Source organism: Oxyura jamaicensis, chromosome 3 (assembly GCF_011077185.1).
Source record: "Oxyura jamaicensis isolate SHBP4307 breed ruddy duck chromosome 3, BPBGC_Ojam_1.0, whole genome shotgun sequence".
Taxonomy (NCBI): domain Eukaryota; kingdom Metazoa; phylum Chordata; class Aves; order Anseriformes; family Anatidae; genus Oxyura; species Oxyura jamaicensis.
In genome coordinates this window covers 114,898,386-114,909,385 of record NC_048895.1, presented here as the reverse complement: position 1 = coordinate 114,909,385, position 11,000 = coordinate 114,898,386, and the positions used below count along the sequence as shown (strand labels likewise).

Sequence of the window (11,000 nt, the reverse complement as noted above, 5' to 3'; positions counted from 1 at the left end):
CCCGTGCTCATGACCTATTTCTCTCCCTCTCGATCAGCATTGCCTGTGGGTTTGTCTTGGCTTGTTTTGTGGGGAGAAAATTAGCCTGAAGGTCTCTCTCCCCCCATAATTAATGGCAGCTGAACAGGTGAAAGCTCCTGTGCTGATGCTCCTAAACACCAGTCAGCTCACCCTAAGGTTTGCTCTAATGGGATGAGTGGTGAAGTGGCTAATTAAGACGATGCAGAAGTAGTTAATAAAGGAAGTCTCGCCCATGGGTCATGAGGTTTTGGAGCCGGCTCTGTCAGCTACAAACCACACAACTCTCAGTGAGGCGTGTGCTCATCTGTGGGGATTGTTTCTAAATAAAACCGGCAGTAAGGGTTATTTCCTCCTAATGGCATCATTCTTAGAGTGCAGCTGGTTGTAAATAAGCCTCTAGCTGCCTTTTTTTTTTTTTTTTTTTTTTTTTTTTTTTTTTAAACTGCTGGCTTTTGTGACAAGGTAGGTGGTTGGCTTTGATTCCCAGCAATCTAAGAACATGGGGCAAGCGCCATCAGGCTTCCTGTAAGCGGCACAGTCATATCGGCACCACGGGCAGGCATGTTTAACAGCTGAGCAGAAGCCTTTGGCTAAGGACTCTGCCTGTTTTCCCTCCCCGTGCAGCCACCTAGGCCTTCAGTCAATGCACCCGGCCTAGCTCTGGGCTGTCCTAAAAGCAAATCCCCTCCTCTGCTCCCAGTGCAGCTGGTCATCCCCTGGCTCTGAGGTGTTAGAGCAGCCTTCAGGGGCTCAGGTGTTTCACCAGGAGCACAAGACACAGCTCTAGGTGTAGAAGCTGTCCCACTGTGCCCTCTTGTAACTCGCTGAGCCAAGCAAGCCGTGGTCCCTTTGGTGTCTGAGCCTCGAGGCCTTTCTTACTTCTTTCCTCTTCTGCTTGCCTTGCCCTCACCTCTGCCCCCTGTCTTCCTGCTCACTCCCCCCCGGGCTGTGCCCATCTGGCAGTATTTGGAGCTCAAGCAGGGGTTCCCTTGTGTGCAGCAGCTCTCAGGGGATGGTGAAGATAGCAGATTGCAGAGACCCCTGCGTTAGCATGGGCTGGGAGGCACCACAGGGACGTGAGTCCAGGTCAGTGCCTCCTCCCAGATTTGTGCTGTGACCTGTGGATGTATTTTGGTGTAAGGAAGGCTTCTCTGGACTCTCTGTTACAAAAAAGACAGGGATCCCCTGGAAAGAGTCCAGCGGAGGGCAACAAAGATGTTACAGGGCCTGCAGCATCTTCCCTATGAGGAAGGGCTGAGAGACCTGGGTCTGTTCAGCCTTGAGAAATTTGAGAGGGGATCTTATCGATGTTCACAAATATCTTAAGTGTGGAAGACAGAGGGATGTGGCCAACCTCTTTTCAGTGGTTTGTGGGGACAGGACAAGGGGCCATGGCCACAAAATGGAGCCCAGAAAGTTCTGCAATGACATGCGAAATAACTTTTTCATGGTGACGGTGACGGAGCACTGGGACAGGCTGCCCAGGGAGGCTGTGAAGTCTCCTTCTCTGGAGATATTCAAGGCCTGTCCAGATGCCTACCTGGGCAGCCTTCTCTAAGGAAACTGCTTTGGCAGGGGCGTTGGGCCCAATGATCTCTTGAGGTCCCTTCCAACCCCTACAATTCTGTGGTTCTGTGACCCTTGACAAGAGGCAAATGTTCTTGGGGGTCCTCAAAAGGACTACAGACCAAGTCAGCCTGTTTCCCAGAACTATTGTTCTTACAAGTGCACAGAAACTACCTATATAAAAAAAATGCAAAAGTACAAACCTCAACAGCTCATGAGACAAACCAAGAATGTGCAAGCCCTGTGTTTGCTAAGCCAAAGAAGAAATGACTTGGCAAGCCAGAAGTAGATATGGCTCGTTGGGAATTAGGCCTAACAGACAAAACTCTGAGGGGATGAATGGTTTGCTGGTCAGGCTTTTGGGGATCTATGGTGTGGTGACAATGCAATGAATGCCGGCAATAGGGTGAGTTTCCACATCAGCTGTGAGTCCTGGATGTTCTGCAAGATGACCTGACAGGCCCGGAGCAGAAACCCATGCCCATGTCATCATCAAAGGATAAAATGTGAGCCTTGCCTTGTTCTTCCTCTCTTGCCCCCTTAACCTTATTCTGTAACTTCTGTGCTCTCTGGTAATTATTTTTAAATTTGTGCTTCAGAAGAGTCTAGGTGAGTGGTCCAAGACTACATCTTGTATATCACTGTTCCATTCTGTCTGTTAAACTTTTTTTTTTTTAATTTTATTTTTTCTCCTTTTTTTTTTCTCTCATAACTTCAACAAAGTCATGAACTAAGCAGGCTCCACTCAGTGTTCTCTAGACATAGACTTCTATGAGTGAGAATTGATGGTTTTTCTATCAAGTGCAAAGCATTATGTTTCTGTTTTATCTACATTCTTACTAAGCCCAATTTGTTTGTATCATGATCAAGGTTCCCTGTTCCAGTAAATGAGTAGTGATGGATTGTCTTCTAAGTTGCCCCTATTATTTTTTTTTGGTTTGCTTTTTCTTTCCAACTTCAGAAATCTGTACCGTACTCACGTATCTTGACCCCCTTCACATGGTAAGGCTTGCCAACTGTTGAATTTATCATCTTTCACAAGCATCTGGCATCTTCCCATCTTGCTTTGGTAACTGGCACCAATGAGCATGGTTATCTGATCATTTGCCACACAAATCCAACCTCAAGCTTCACTTGCTGCTGTGTTTTACTCATAGATTTCCAAGCACCCTGACTGGTAAGCCTTTACTGCTTAAATTTTGCAAGCTGACATGAAACTGAGATGTGAAGCAGTGCTGGACTAGAAATCTCTTTTTGATGAAGAGGTTTTTGCAGCAATTTCCACCCCCGCCCACTATGGTATCATGAAAGGACATCAAATCAACAGGAATTTGCATTGAAACTCTCCAAAATGAGCAAGGGCAAGCATTAACTGTTGAACCTCAAACTGATAAGGCTGTGCAAGGGTGAAAGAGGGGTCCTGCTCTCTTCAGTCCCCTGATAAGAGAGCTATGGACTGTAGCCATGAACGTTTGCCCAGAGAAACAAAGCACTGATTAGGTCACCTCAGAGTCAGGTACATTGGTTTGTGATTGCCCTGCACCTGATCAACTGGGTTTAGCAAGGCAAAGAAAGATGTCTTAGCTCATTATGCCAGAATTTCCAAGGGAACTTACATCAGGATGGAAAATAATCTTCGGGCCAAATGAATCCAGGCAGTCATTGTATTAAATGCTGTTGTAGGACTGTGCACATCACCTGTGTACCTTGCAGAGGAGAGCATGAAGTTGGCACAAGGCCAAGTAAATAAAAAATGGTTGTGTCTTAAGGCCCAGGTTTCATTGGGTTGATAAATAAATGGTCCAAGGGAGAACGACCCTGCTGGAAGAGGGACTGGGGTATCTTTGTAGCATACAGATGTCCGTGTTTTGGTGCTTCAGCTGCATGACCTGGTTCTGACTTTTTCCACATCGTAGCTCTCTCAGAATTGCTAAGAAGTCTCTATTACTCATGTGCCAACCCCAGCTAAGCTTCATATCACTACCAGGTAGTGATGGGCCCTTCATTTTGACTGTCAGATGTTACTTGGGCTGTTGCAGGCAATTTACCAAAGTTCCTTCTATAGCAAGTGGTAGGACATTGAAAGGTTATCTAATGGACCACGCAGACAGCTTTATTTCAGTCTGGACTGAAATTTATTTGACTGCTTGAAAACCTCAGGGGTTTTCACCTCCCTGAGAGCAGCAAACAAAACATCCGGGTCTTTGCAAACCAGCCTGTCCTTTGAAACACGGAGCATTGCCAGGTTCCTCGCTGTGTTTTTGGCAGTCAGTTCTGCAGTTGATATTCTTGGACAGCCAGCGGGGTGAACTTCGGGACCTGCAGGAGACCTTAAGGAGCAATAGCTGGAGATAAGGTAGGAAACGTGCAAAGTTAGGGTCCCATATACTAACAGATACCTATATACAGGCAAAGCTTTGTTTGCATTTGATAGAAATTTAAGCATGGACAGGACTTCACTGTTTTGGCTGCAGATACTGTGATTGCCCACAGTTAATTAACATTTTCCATGTCCAGTGTATATCTGCTAGGTCAAAGGATGCTACAAAATCCCTGGCTGTGCTGTGAGTTTACGTTGTACAAGCTGACCCACCTGATTTTACCTAGAGTAGGGCTTAGGTTCGCTGACAGAGCTGGTGGGAATAACTCCCAGCAGGAATAGCTGGGATGCTAACATCTCCATTTAGCACAGCTGGATGTGGGGAAGATGTTTTCACCAGAAGGGGGCTTGCCTCTCGTTTGGGATTTGCATCCCCGAGCTCTCCGTCTTTGGAAATTGTGTACTTTCTGTTGCGTTTGCCCATGGCGTTTTGTTGGTGCCGGAAAACGTCACACATCCCCAAGGCGGCAGCAAAAAAAACACCCATGTCTTCGCAAACCAGCCTTCCATTTGAAACATGGAACATTTTCATCCGGTTGCATCTAAATCAAAATACCTGCGGTGTGAGACTTCCACCCACGTAAACGTCCTCACGGCCATGGTAGAAGTGCTGTGTCAGTGCGCTCTACTTCGAAGCACTGTCTGCTGGCAGCAAATACATTGGAAGGACGTGAGTGTGGAGGAAATTGCAGCTGCGGTTAGCAATAAGCATTTTCTCTCACCAGCAGCTAATTACTTCAATTATCCACCTGACTCATGCCCTGTTCCTTGTCTACCTGGTAGTAACCAGCATTAAACTTCACTGTATAAATGCATTCTCCATTTTGGGGGAGGGAGTTTCCTTACCACTGAAGAAGCATTGAGTGTTGTGTTGAACCTTTCTTTGCAAATTCCTTTTCAATGAGATAATGAGGTAGACAACTGGGTAATTGCTCACTTCGCTTCATTTTTATGCTGGTCTGTTTTTACTGTCAATCTGTGTAGTGCCATTCGGTAAATCATTTCCCTCCAGGTGTCTTTAGTTTCTCTATTGCTAAAACGGTGCTAACGATGTGAGTCCTGACTCTTCTGTACGCTTTATGGTCTACTGAAACAGAGCTAGATGTTATCATGAGAATTTTTGGTTTTAGTTTCATACTAATCTGTTATATGGTCCTAATGGAATGGAGTGATTTCTTGCTTTATGAGAAAAGGTTTCTTCAGAAAGAAAGGAGAACACCACAGATTTATTTAGCTGATTTTCTTTTATTGCATAGAATCATAGAATCACAGAATGGTTTGGGTTGGAAAGGTCCTTAAAGATCATCTACTCCCAACCCCCCTGCCATGGGCAGGGACACCTCCCACTAGAGCAGGCTGCCCAAATCCCCATCCAGACAGGCCTTGAGCACTTCCAGGTATGTTCATCCACAACTTCTTATTGCATGAAGATAAATAAACAGACACAATATTATTTTTTTTTTTTCCACCAGCATAAATAGAATTAAATAAATAGACTTTTCAAAGTGTTAACTAAAGATGTGTAAGGAGTTCCCATAACTCCTTCAGTGGAGCACATGAAAGGATCCAGATTCTGAATTCAGAGTTTTAAAAAGGAAAAGGATTTGAAACAAAAACAAAACCAACCAAACCAAAAGCACAAAACTCAGAATCTAGCTAATCATTATGGCTTGATTCCATTCTGCAGAGATTTTCATCGCTGTTAGGCAAGGAAGTTCTCCTGCTGTGGCTCCCTGCTCTTGCACCACGGGCTCCCTTTAAGCCTGGTGCTGGATCAAGGGGGTGACACAAGTGCAGCCCACAGTGATAATTTTCTTCTCCAGCCGGTATGAGTGGTGGCAGCCTCTCAGCTCCCGGCGGAGGACGAGGATCTCCTGATTGATGGGGACGGAGTTGAGGCTGTGGTCCAGCTGCCCGGCCGAGTTCACGCACCTGGAGTGGCGGCACTCAGCATCAGCAATCACTTGGGGGAAGCGGTTGTGGTCCTCGTCGATCCTGTAGGTTGACATGAAAGGATAGGGAAGTATTTGCAATGGAAATGCTGCTGCATATCTGGAGGCATGATAGTCTGGATCATTATCAGCTAACCAACCCAGGAACCTCTACTCACTGGAAGGTTGCCTATGAAGGGCAGTAGACCCTCTGCTATTTCTGCTTTTTAATTATAATTAGAGTATAATAAGTGCATACTGCAATTTTTTAAGTGCAAGGACTGCATGCACCTGCCTTGGCAAAGGACTTGCTTCAAATAGGCACTGACTTTGAAAGACTGATTAGAAGCGGCTTGAGTTTCACAACATGTTGGACTGACTGACGAACCCAAAGACCTTCAGCTTTCCCCCAGAACATGAAATGTTCTTAGGGCCTGATGCTGGTGTTATTAAACCACCACTGACTTTGGTGCAATGTCAGACCTCTGAGGTTTTTGATCATCTCTTAGGTAAAGAATGCACTTGAAGATAAGACCTGCTCCAATAAGCACATAAAATTATTAAATTACAAATGTAATTTGCTTTGTCTTCTGCCTAGACCATACTTTTGCTCTGTCCTCCTTTTTGTGTTGATTAGCTTTCAAAGAGGATTGTATGGTCTGTAGATATTGCCCAAATCTCTCAGCGGTGAAGTAATGAAAGATGTGTGCATAGCCTCTGCATCCGTCTTGACCAGGGCAGCCAGCAGACCACAGGGCCAGAGATCGTACCTGTAATCCCAGGGAGCCAGCGAGCGTTTGCTGATATCAAGAGTCATTTTGTTATCCTGGTTCATGTTGCTGATGCTTATGTTGACTCTCACAGTTTGAGGGAATTTGGCATCTTTTTGGGTCAGGCATCCAGCATCTGCTTGCTTGAAGAGGCTCTCCGGCTTGAGCCCGGGCCGTATCACCTTCCCGTAGGCAGAACTGCTGGCTGACAGCAGGGCCAGCAGCACTAACAGCAGTGAGCTGGACTGAAGACAAACGGTACAGTTAGGACAAAATGCCATACAGCTGCTGTAACACAGCTCTTCTGTGGGGCTGGGAACAGTCAGCCTAGCTGGTAGTTAGAGTCCATGCTGTGGGTTGGGGGGATTAGGGGAAAGCATGCCAAATATCACATCCATTTTTGCATGGACTAATTCTTACAGTGCTGAAAGATATGGCATTCGCTCAGCTGTAACTTGGTGATATGCAAAATCTCGATTATAAAAATAATTATAAAAAAATAATGATACAAAATAATTATACAAAATGATATAGATACGAGATACCAGAAAGAATATAGCAACAAAAAGACACTGAGTTTTCAACTTATATCTTGACTTGGGTTTTTGTGGCAGTAGCTCCGTTCCCTAAGAAACATGTACAGTCCTGTTGCTGTCCTATGCTGGTGCTATTCAGCAGCTTCCTGTTTCGATTCTTTTCAATAATTCGTGATTTTAACAAATATTTAAAGGTTGGTGCCCCATTCCTGACAGTCAGCTATTAGAATTTAAATATGTCCCTATTAAATTAGGGGAAAAAAAACACACATGGCAAGTTCTTACCAGAGAAGCACGAAGGGTTGGAGACATCGTCCTTTTCTTAATGCAGCTGATGCTTGTGCTGGGCTGTGTCGAACTGAAGGTGTCTGAGTGCATTTGCTGCTGGTCTTTTTATAAGGGCTTTTGTGCTGTCCTAGTTAAAGGGGAGTAGGTGTTTTTTTTTTTTTCCCTACCTTAATTGTGGTTTCTGACCTTACATTAAAAAGTGTCTGTGTATAAATTCCACAGGTGGAAGACAGGATATGGGCTCACCTTTTCTGAGATCTGCTGGTGATGTCATTGCTTCAGCTATGTCACTCAAGTAGTAACAAAATTCCATGTTGATGTTAGAAAACCACTGAAAAATTGTCACGCAAGCTGCAGCGAGTGGATGCAAACTATGCGATTTTGAACTCGGACTACAGTCGACATCTAGGCAAACGCATGTCGACATGCTTCACTCGAGATGCTCTAAGTATCAAAATCACTGCTCTCACCGGCACTGATGGCTTGGATCCATTTGTTGCTTCACCAGTCTGATGTCTTTCTGTTCTGAGGTGGGCAGATGTTGGACAGCTGGTGCCCGTCCAGTTTTTCTCTACACTTACCTTGTCTGAAAACCCAGATTTCTTCTCAAATTTTATTTATTTTTTTTCCTCAAATTTCCCAGTCTGGATCAGGTTATATTTATTGATGTATATACCTCACCTCTGACATGTCAAATTTGACTAGAATGTTTTGTGACACTGAGTTCCCAAACTTGATCATTCTTCACCTGAGAAGCAAAGCCCAAAACACCACTTTCGGTTGCTTTTGAGATTGTTGTATTTTTATTTCCCTTCATGATCTTGTGCTATGCAACAGGGCTGTGATGCTACGATCACAGTCTGGGAAATGTGAAGGATGTAATTAAACCTTCAGTTCCTAGGTTAGGGTTCAAGAGAAGCCTTGTGTAGGCTGTGAGATGAAAACTGACCCTCTTGTAGGCAGGAAAAAGGGAAGAAACTGCAGGCATCTGCTCCGTGGTGCATTGTGGTAGATAGGTGATATCATGCTACAATATTGGGAGCTAAAATACCTCTCATCATGTAGCCCCACGACTGCCTGTGTCCTAGCTCTGTGTCCTGGGTTATAATGATCACTGATCATGCTGTTTCTTCATCCTACAAGACCAATGTGCTGGAGCTGTACCTCACCCTGCTAGTATTTAAACATGCAAACTTTAAACCCCTGTGTTCAGGTGGACAGACGTTTGACATGGTGACAAGCAGGATCCCCTTCTCCCTTCCAGACATTTGTATTTTCCTAGATTTTCACTAAGATACAGTTAGGGGGCTGCAGTCCTGGAGATGTTGGGCTGCTTCAAGGCTGTCCCTCCTCTTGACTTTGGAATCTTTGGGAATTTACAAAGGGAAACCCTGATACTTCGGTACCAGCTTCAGAGAGATTCCCTTCCTGAGCTTCATCACAGTTGCTGTGATAGCAGCTGCCTTCGTTTTTGTTTCTTTCTTAGGCAGATGTTGATGAGCCCTGATTGCTCATTAAAAGTAACGAGCTTGACCAAGAGACCCTGCCTGCAGAGAGGGATGTCTGCATTAACTCTCCTCATCTGCTTTTGGGGATTTAAATTTAAACAGCTCTCTTGCAAATATTTTGGTCACTGGGATGTATGGGATGCTCTGGGACTGGGTGCTCCCGTGGAATCATTCAGTATCCTTGGGTCAGAGCTCACAGCTTTACACTTGTGTTGGTCAGCAGCAAAGTAGGGATGTGAACATTTTGGATAAAGCACATGCTGCAGTAGGAACCTGAGTTCTCCTCAAAGGCAAATGTCCCAGCCACTCTTTTGCGGAGTCTTCTTCCTTCCTTCTCCCCATCAAATACTGCATGGTGTAGCTAATTAGGACAACTAAGTGCTTCCCAAGGAAGGACAGTCCACCCAGAGTGCTGCAAAACCTGGTACGTATAGAGAAAGAGAGGCTCAGACCTGTCAGGATGCAGTTTCCCAGGTAATGATGCTGATCCTGATGGACTATGAGATGGCAGAAATCAGCTGCCACCGTGTTCTCTGATGAGGTTTTTGAGAAACTGTTTGGAGAGTCAGTAATGAATAACCACAAAAGTGTTGTTGCTGCTTGTAGGCTCAGTTTCAGTGAGATTCTTGCCTTACATCTCAGAAAGGAGAGGGAGAATATACCCATCCTGCTCTTTAACATTTTCCTTTTAGGAAATATTTCTCGTTGTTTTGCTCTGAGAGTGGGTGACAAGTTGTTAGGCTGTGCACCCTAAAGTAATGCTTGGTATAACAGACTCGATGGTCTGACCCACTCCTCTTCTCAGCTCTAGCTTTCATCCTGTTTGCACATGAAAACATTGCAAATGAGCTGTGCTTCATATTTACTCCTGAGTCCAAATTTTCTCAGCTTGTGCAATCCAAAGGAGGTTGCAAACGAGAGTAAAATTTACCTTGCAGTTTCTGGAATAGCCATGACCTAAATCAGCTTGTTTAAAAGATGCTGACGTTTGAAGAGTGACTTGTATAATTCAGTTTCTCTCTTAGAGATGTACAGGTTAACGGAAAAGGTTCCCTCAGAAGGGGTTTTCTCTAATGCTGTTTACTGAAATATCCATTCAAAGTGGGTCAGTTAAATTTGCGATTTTAGAAGCAAGAAAGATTTCAAAAGCCTGCAAGGTAGCGGAAGGTCAGGTTCAACCAGCCTGACCCTAAATCCAGGCTTATCTACTCTAAATGTGTCAGTGGTTTACTCAGTACTTGAAAGGTGAATAGTTAAGCATTCCAACACAGCAGACGTAATGCTCTCTGAAATGGTGAAAAACAAAAATACAAACAAAAACTTTCCATGGTTTGTTCTGAGCCACGAATGCACAAGTTTGCAATTGCCATAGGCAAGATGAGAGGCTCTTAGGAAAAAACACACATCTTGAAATGCTTCCAGTACATCTGAATTATGCAAATGAAACTCTCACATTTCTGATTCTAAGCTTTTTCCCAGGTTAAAACAATTATTTTCTAATTATTCCTCATCAGGAGTGAAAAGAAAAACTGAGCATGATTTTTCTCTATGAGTTTAGAATTTAATGGCGTTTATTTTGACCTTTATCTCACTCTTAACTAGCAGTTTAATTTCTATATGCAAAAAGGACTATAGCTAGTGTTTTTTCTATTATGATGTTTAAGGACATATGCAGCAATTGTTTTTATAAACCTGTGTGTGTGGTCTCTCAGGCGGGTGCCACCGAAAGCACTCCGATATTGCAAAGCTGCGAGCTCTGTGACTTCCTATTAGAAGCAAGCAAGAAACAATTAGTGCCACATTAGCAACACATTAGTGCCACAGAAACCACACTTATTGGAGAGCTGAAAACTAGGATGCTAAAAAAAGCTTCCTGAAATGAGTGAAAGGTTATCTAAAGCCTTCTGAAATCAAAGCTAGCCCATCTCTGGGCTCTGGTGAAAGATTAAGTCGTTACTTCAGCACTTTACCCAGCTGAGATAAATAAAGCCAAATAAATT

The 11,000-nt window shown here is 44.2% G+C and overlaps 1 protein-coding gene and 1 long non-coding RNA gene across 2 annotated transcripts; one reads left to right on the top strand and one right to left on the bottom strand.

The window, feature by feature from the left end:
* The first annotated feature begins 284 nt into the window (after positions 1-284).
* Positions 285-10,975, top strand: LOC118163380. Its single transcript, XR_004749011.1, has 6 exons — positions 285-475; positions 3,247-3,251; positions 3,653-3,943; positions 5,791-5,964; positions 7,715-9,185; positions 9,391-10,975. It is a non-coding gene; the product is annotated as an uncharacterized LOC118163380 (long non-coding RNA).
* Positions 5,278-7,567, bottom strand: LOC118163379 (interleukin-17A-like). The gene is made up of 3 exons (XM_035319897.1): positions 7,490-7,567; positions 6,669-6,913; positions 5,278-5,962 (listed from the first exon to the last, which is right to left on the bottom strand). Exons 1-3 carry the CDS (start codon positions 7,514-7,516, stop codon positions 5,725-5,727), a joined length of 510 nt encoding a protein of 169 aa, XP_035175788.1. The 5' UTR covers positions 7,517-7,567; the 3' UTR covers positions 5,278-5,724.
* Positions 10,976-11,000: the final 25 nt, after the last annotated feature.

Coding starts and splice junctions, on each gene's coding strand:
- LOC118163379 (XM_035319897.1), bottom strand. CDS start 7,516: ATGTCTCCAACCCTTCGTGCTTCTCTG. Junction 6,914..7,489: donor CAACCCTTCGTGCTTCTCTG/GTAAGAACTTGC, acceptor GTTTGTCTTCAG/TCCAGCTCACTGCTGTTAGT. Junction 5,963..6,668: donor CTGGCTCCCTGGGATTACAG/GTACGATCTCTG, acceptor GTCAACCTACAG/GATCGACGAGGACCACAACC.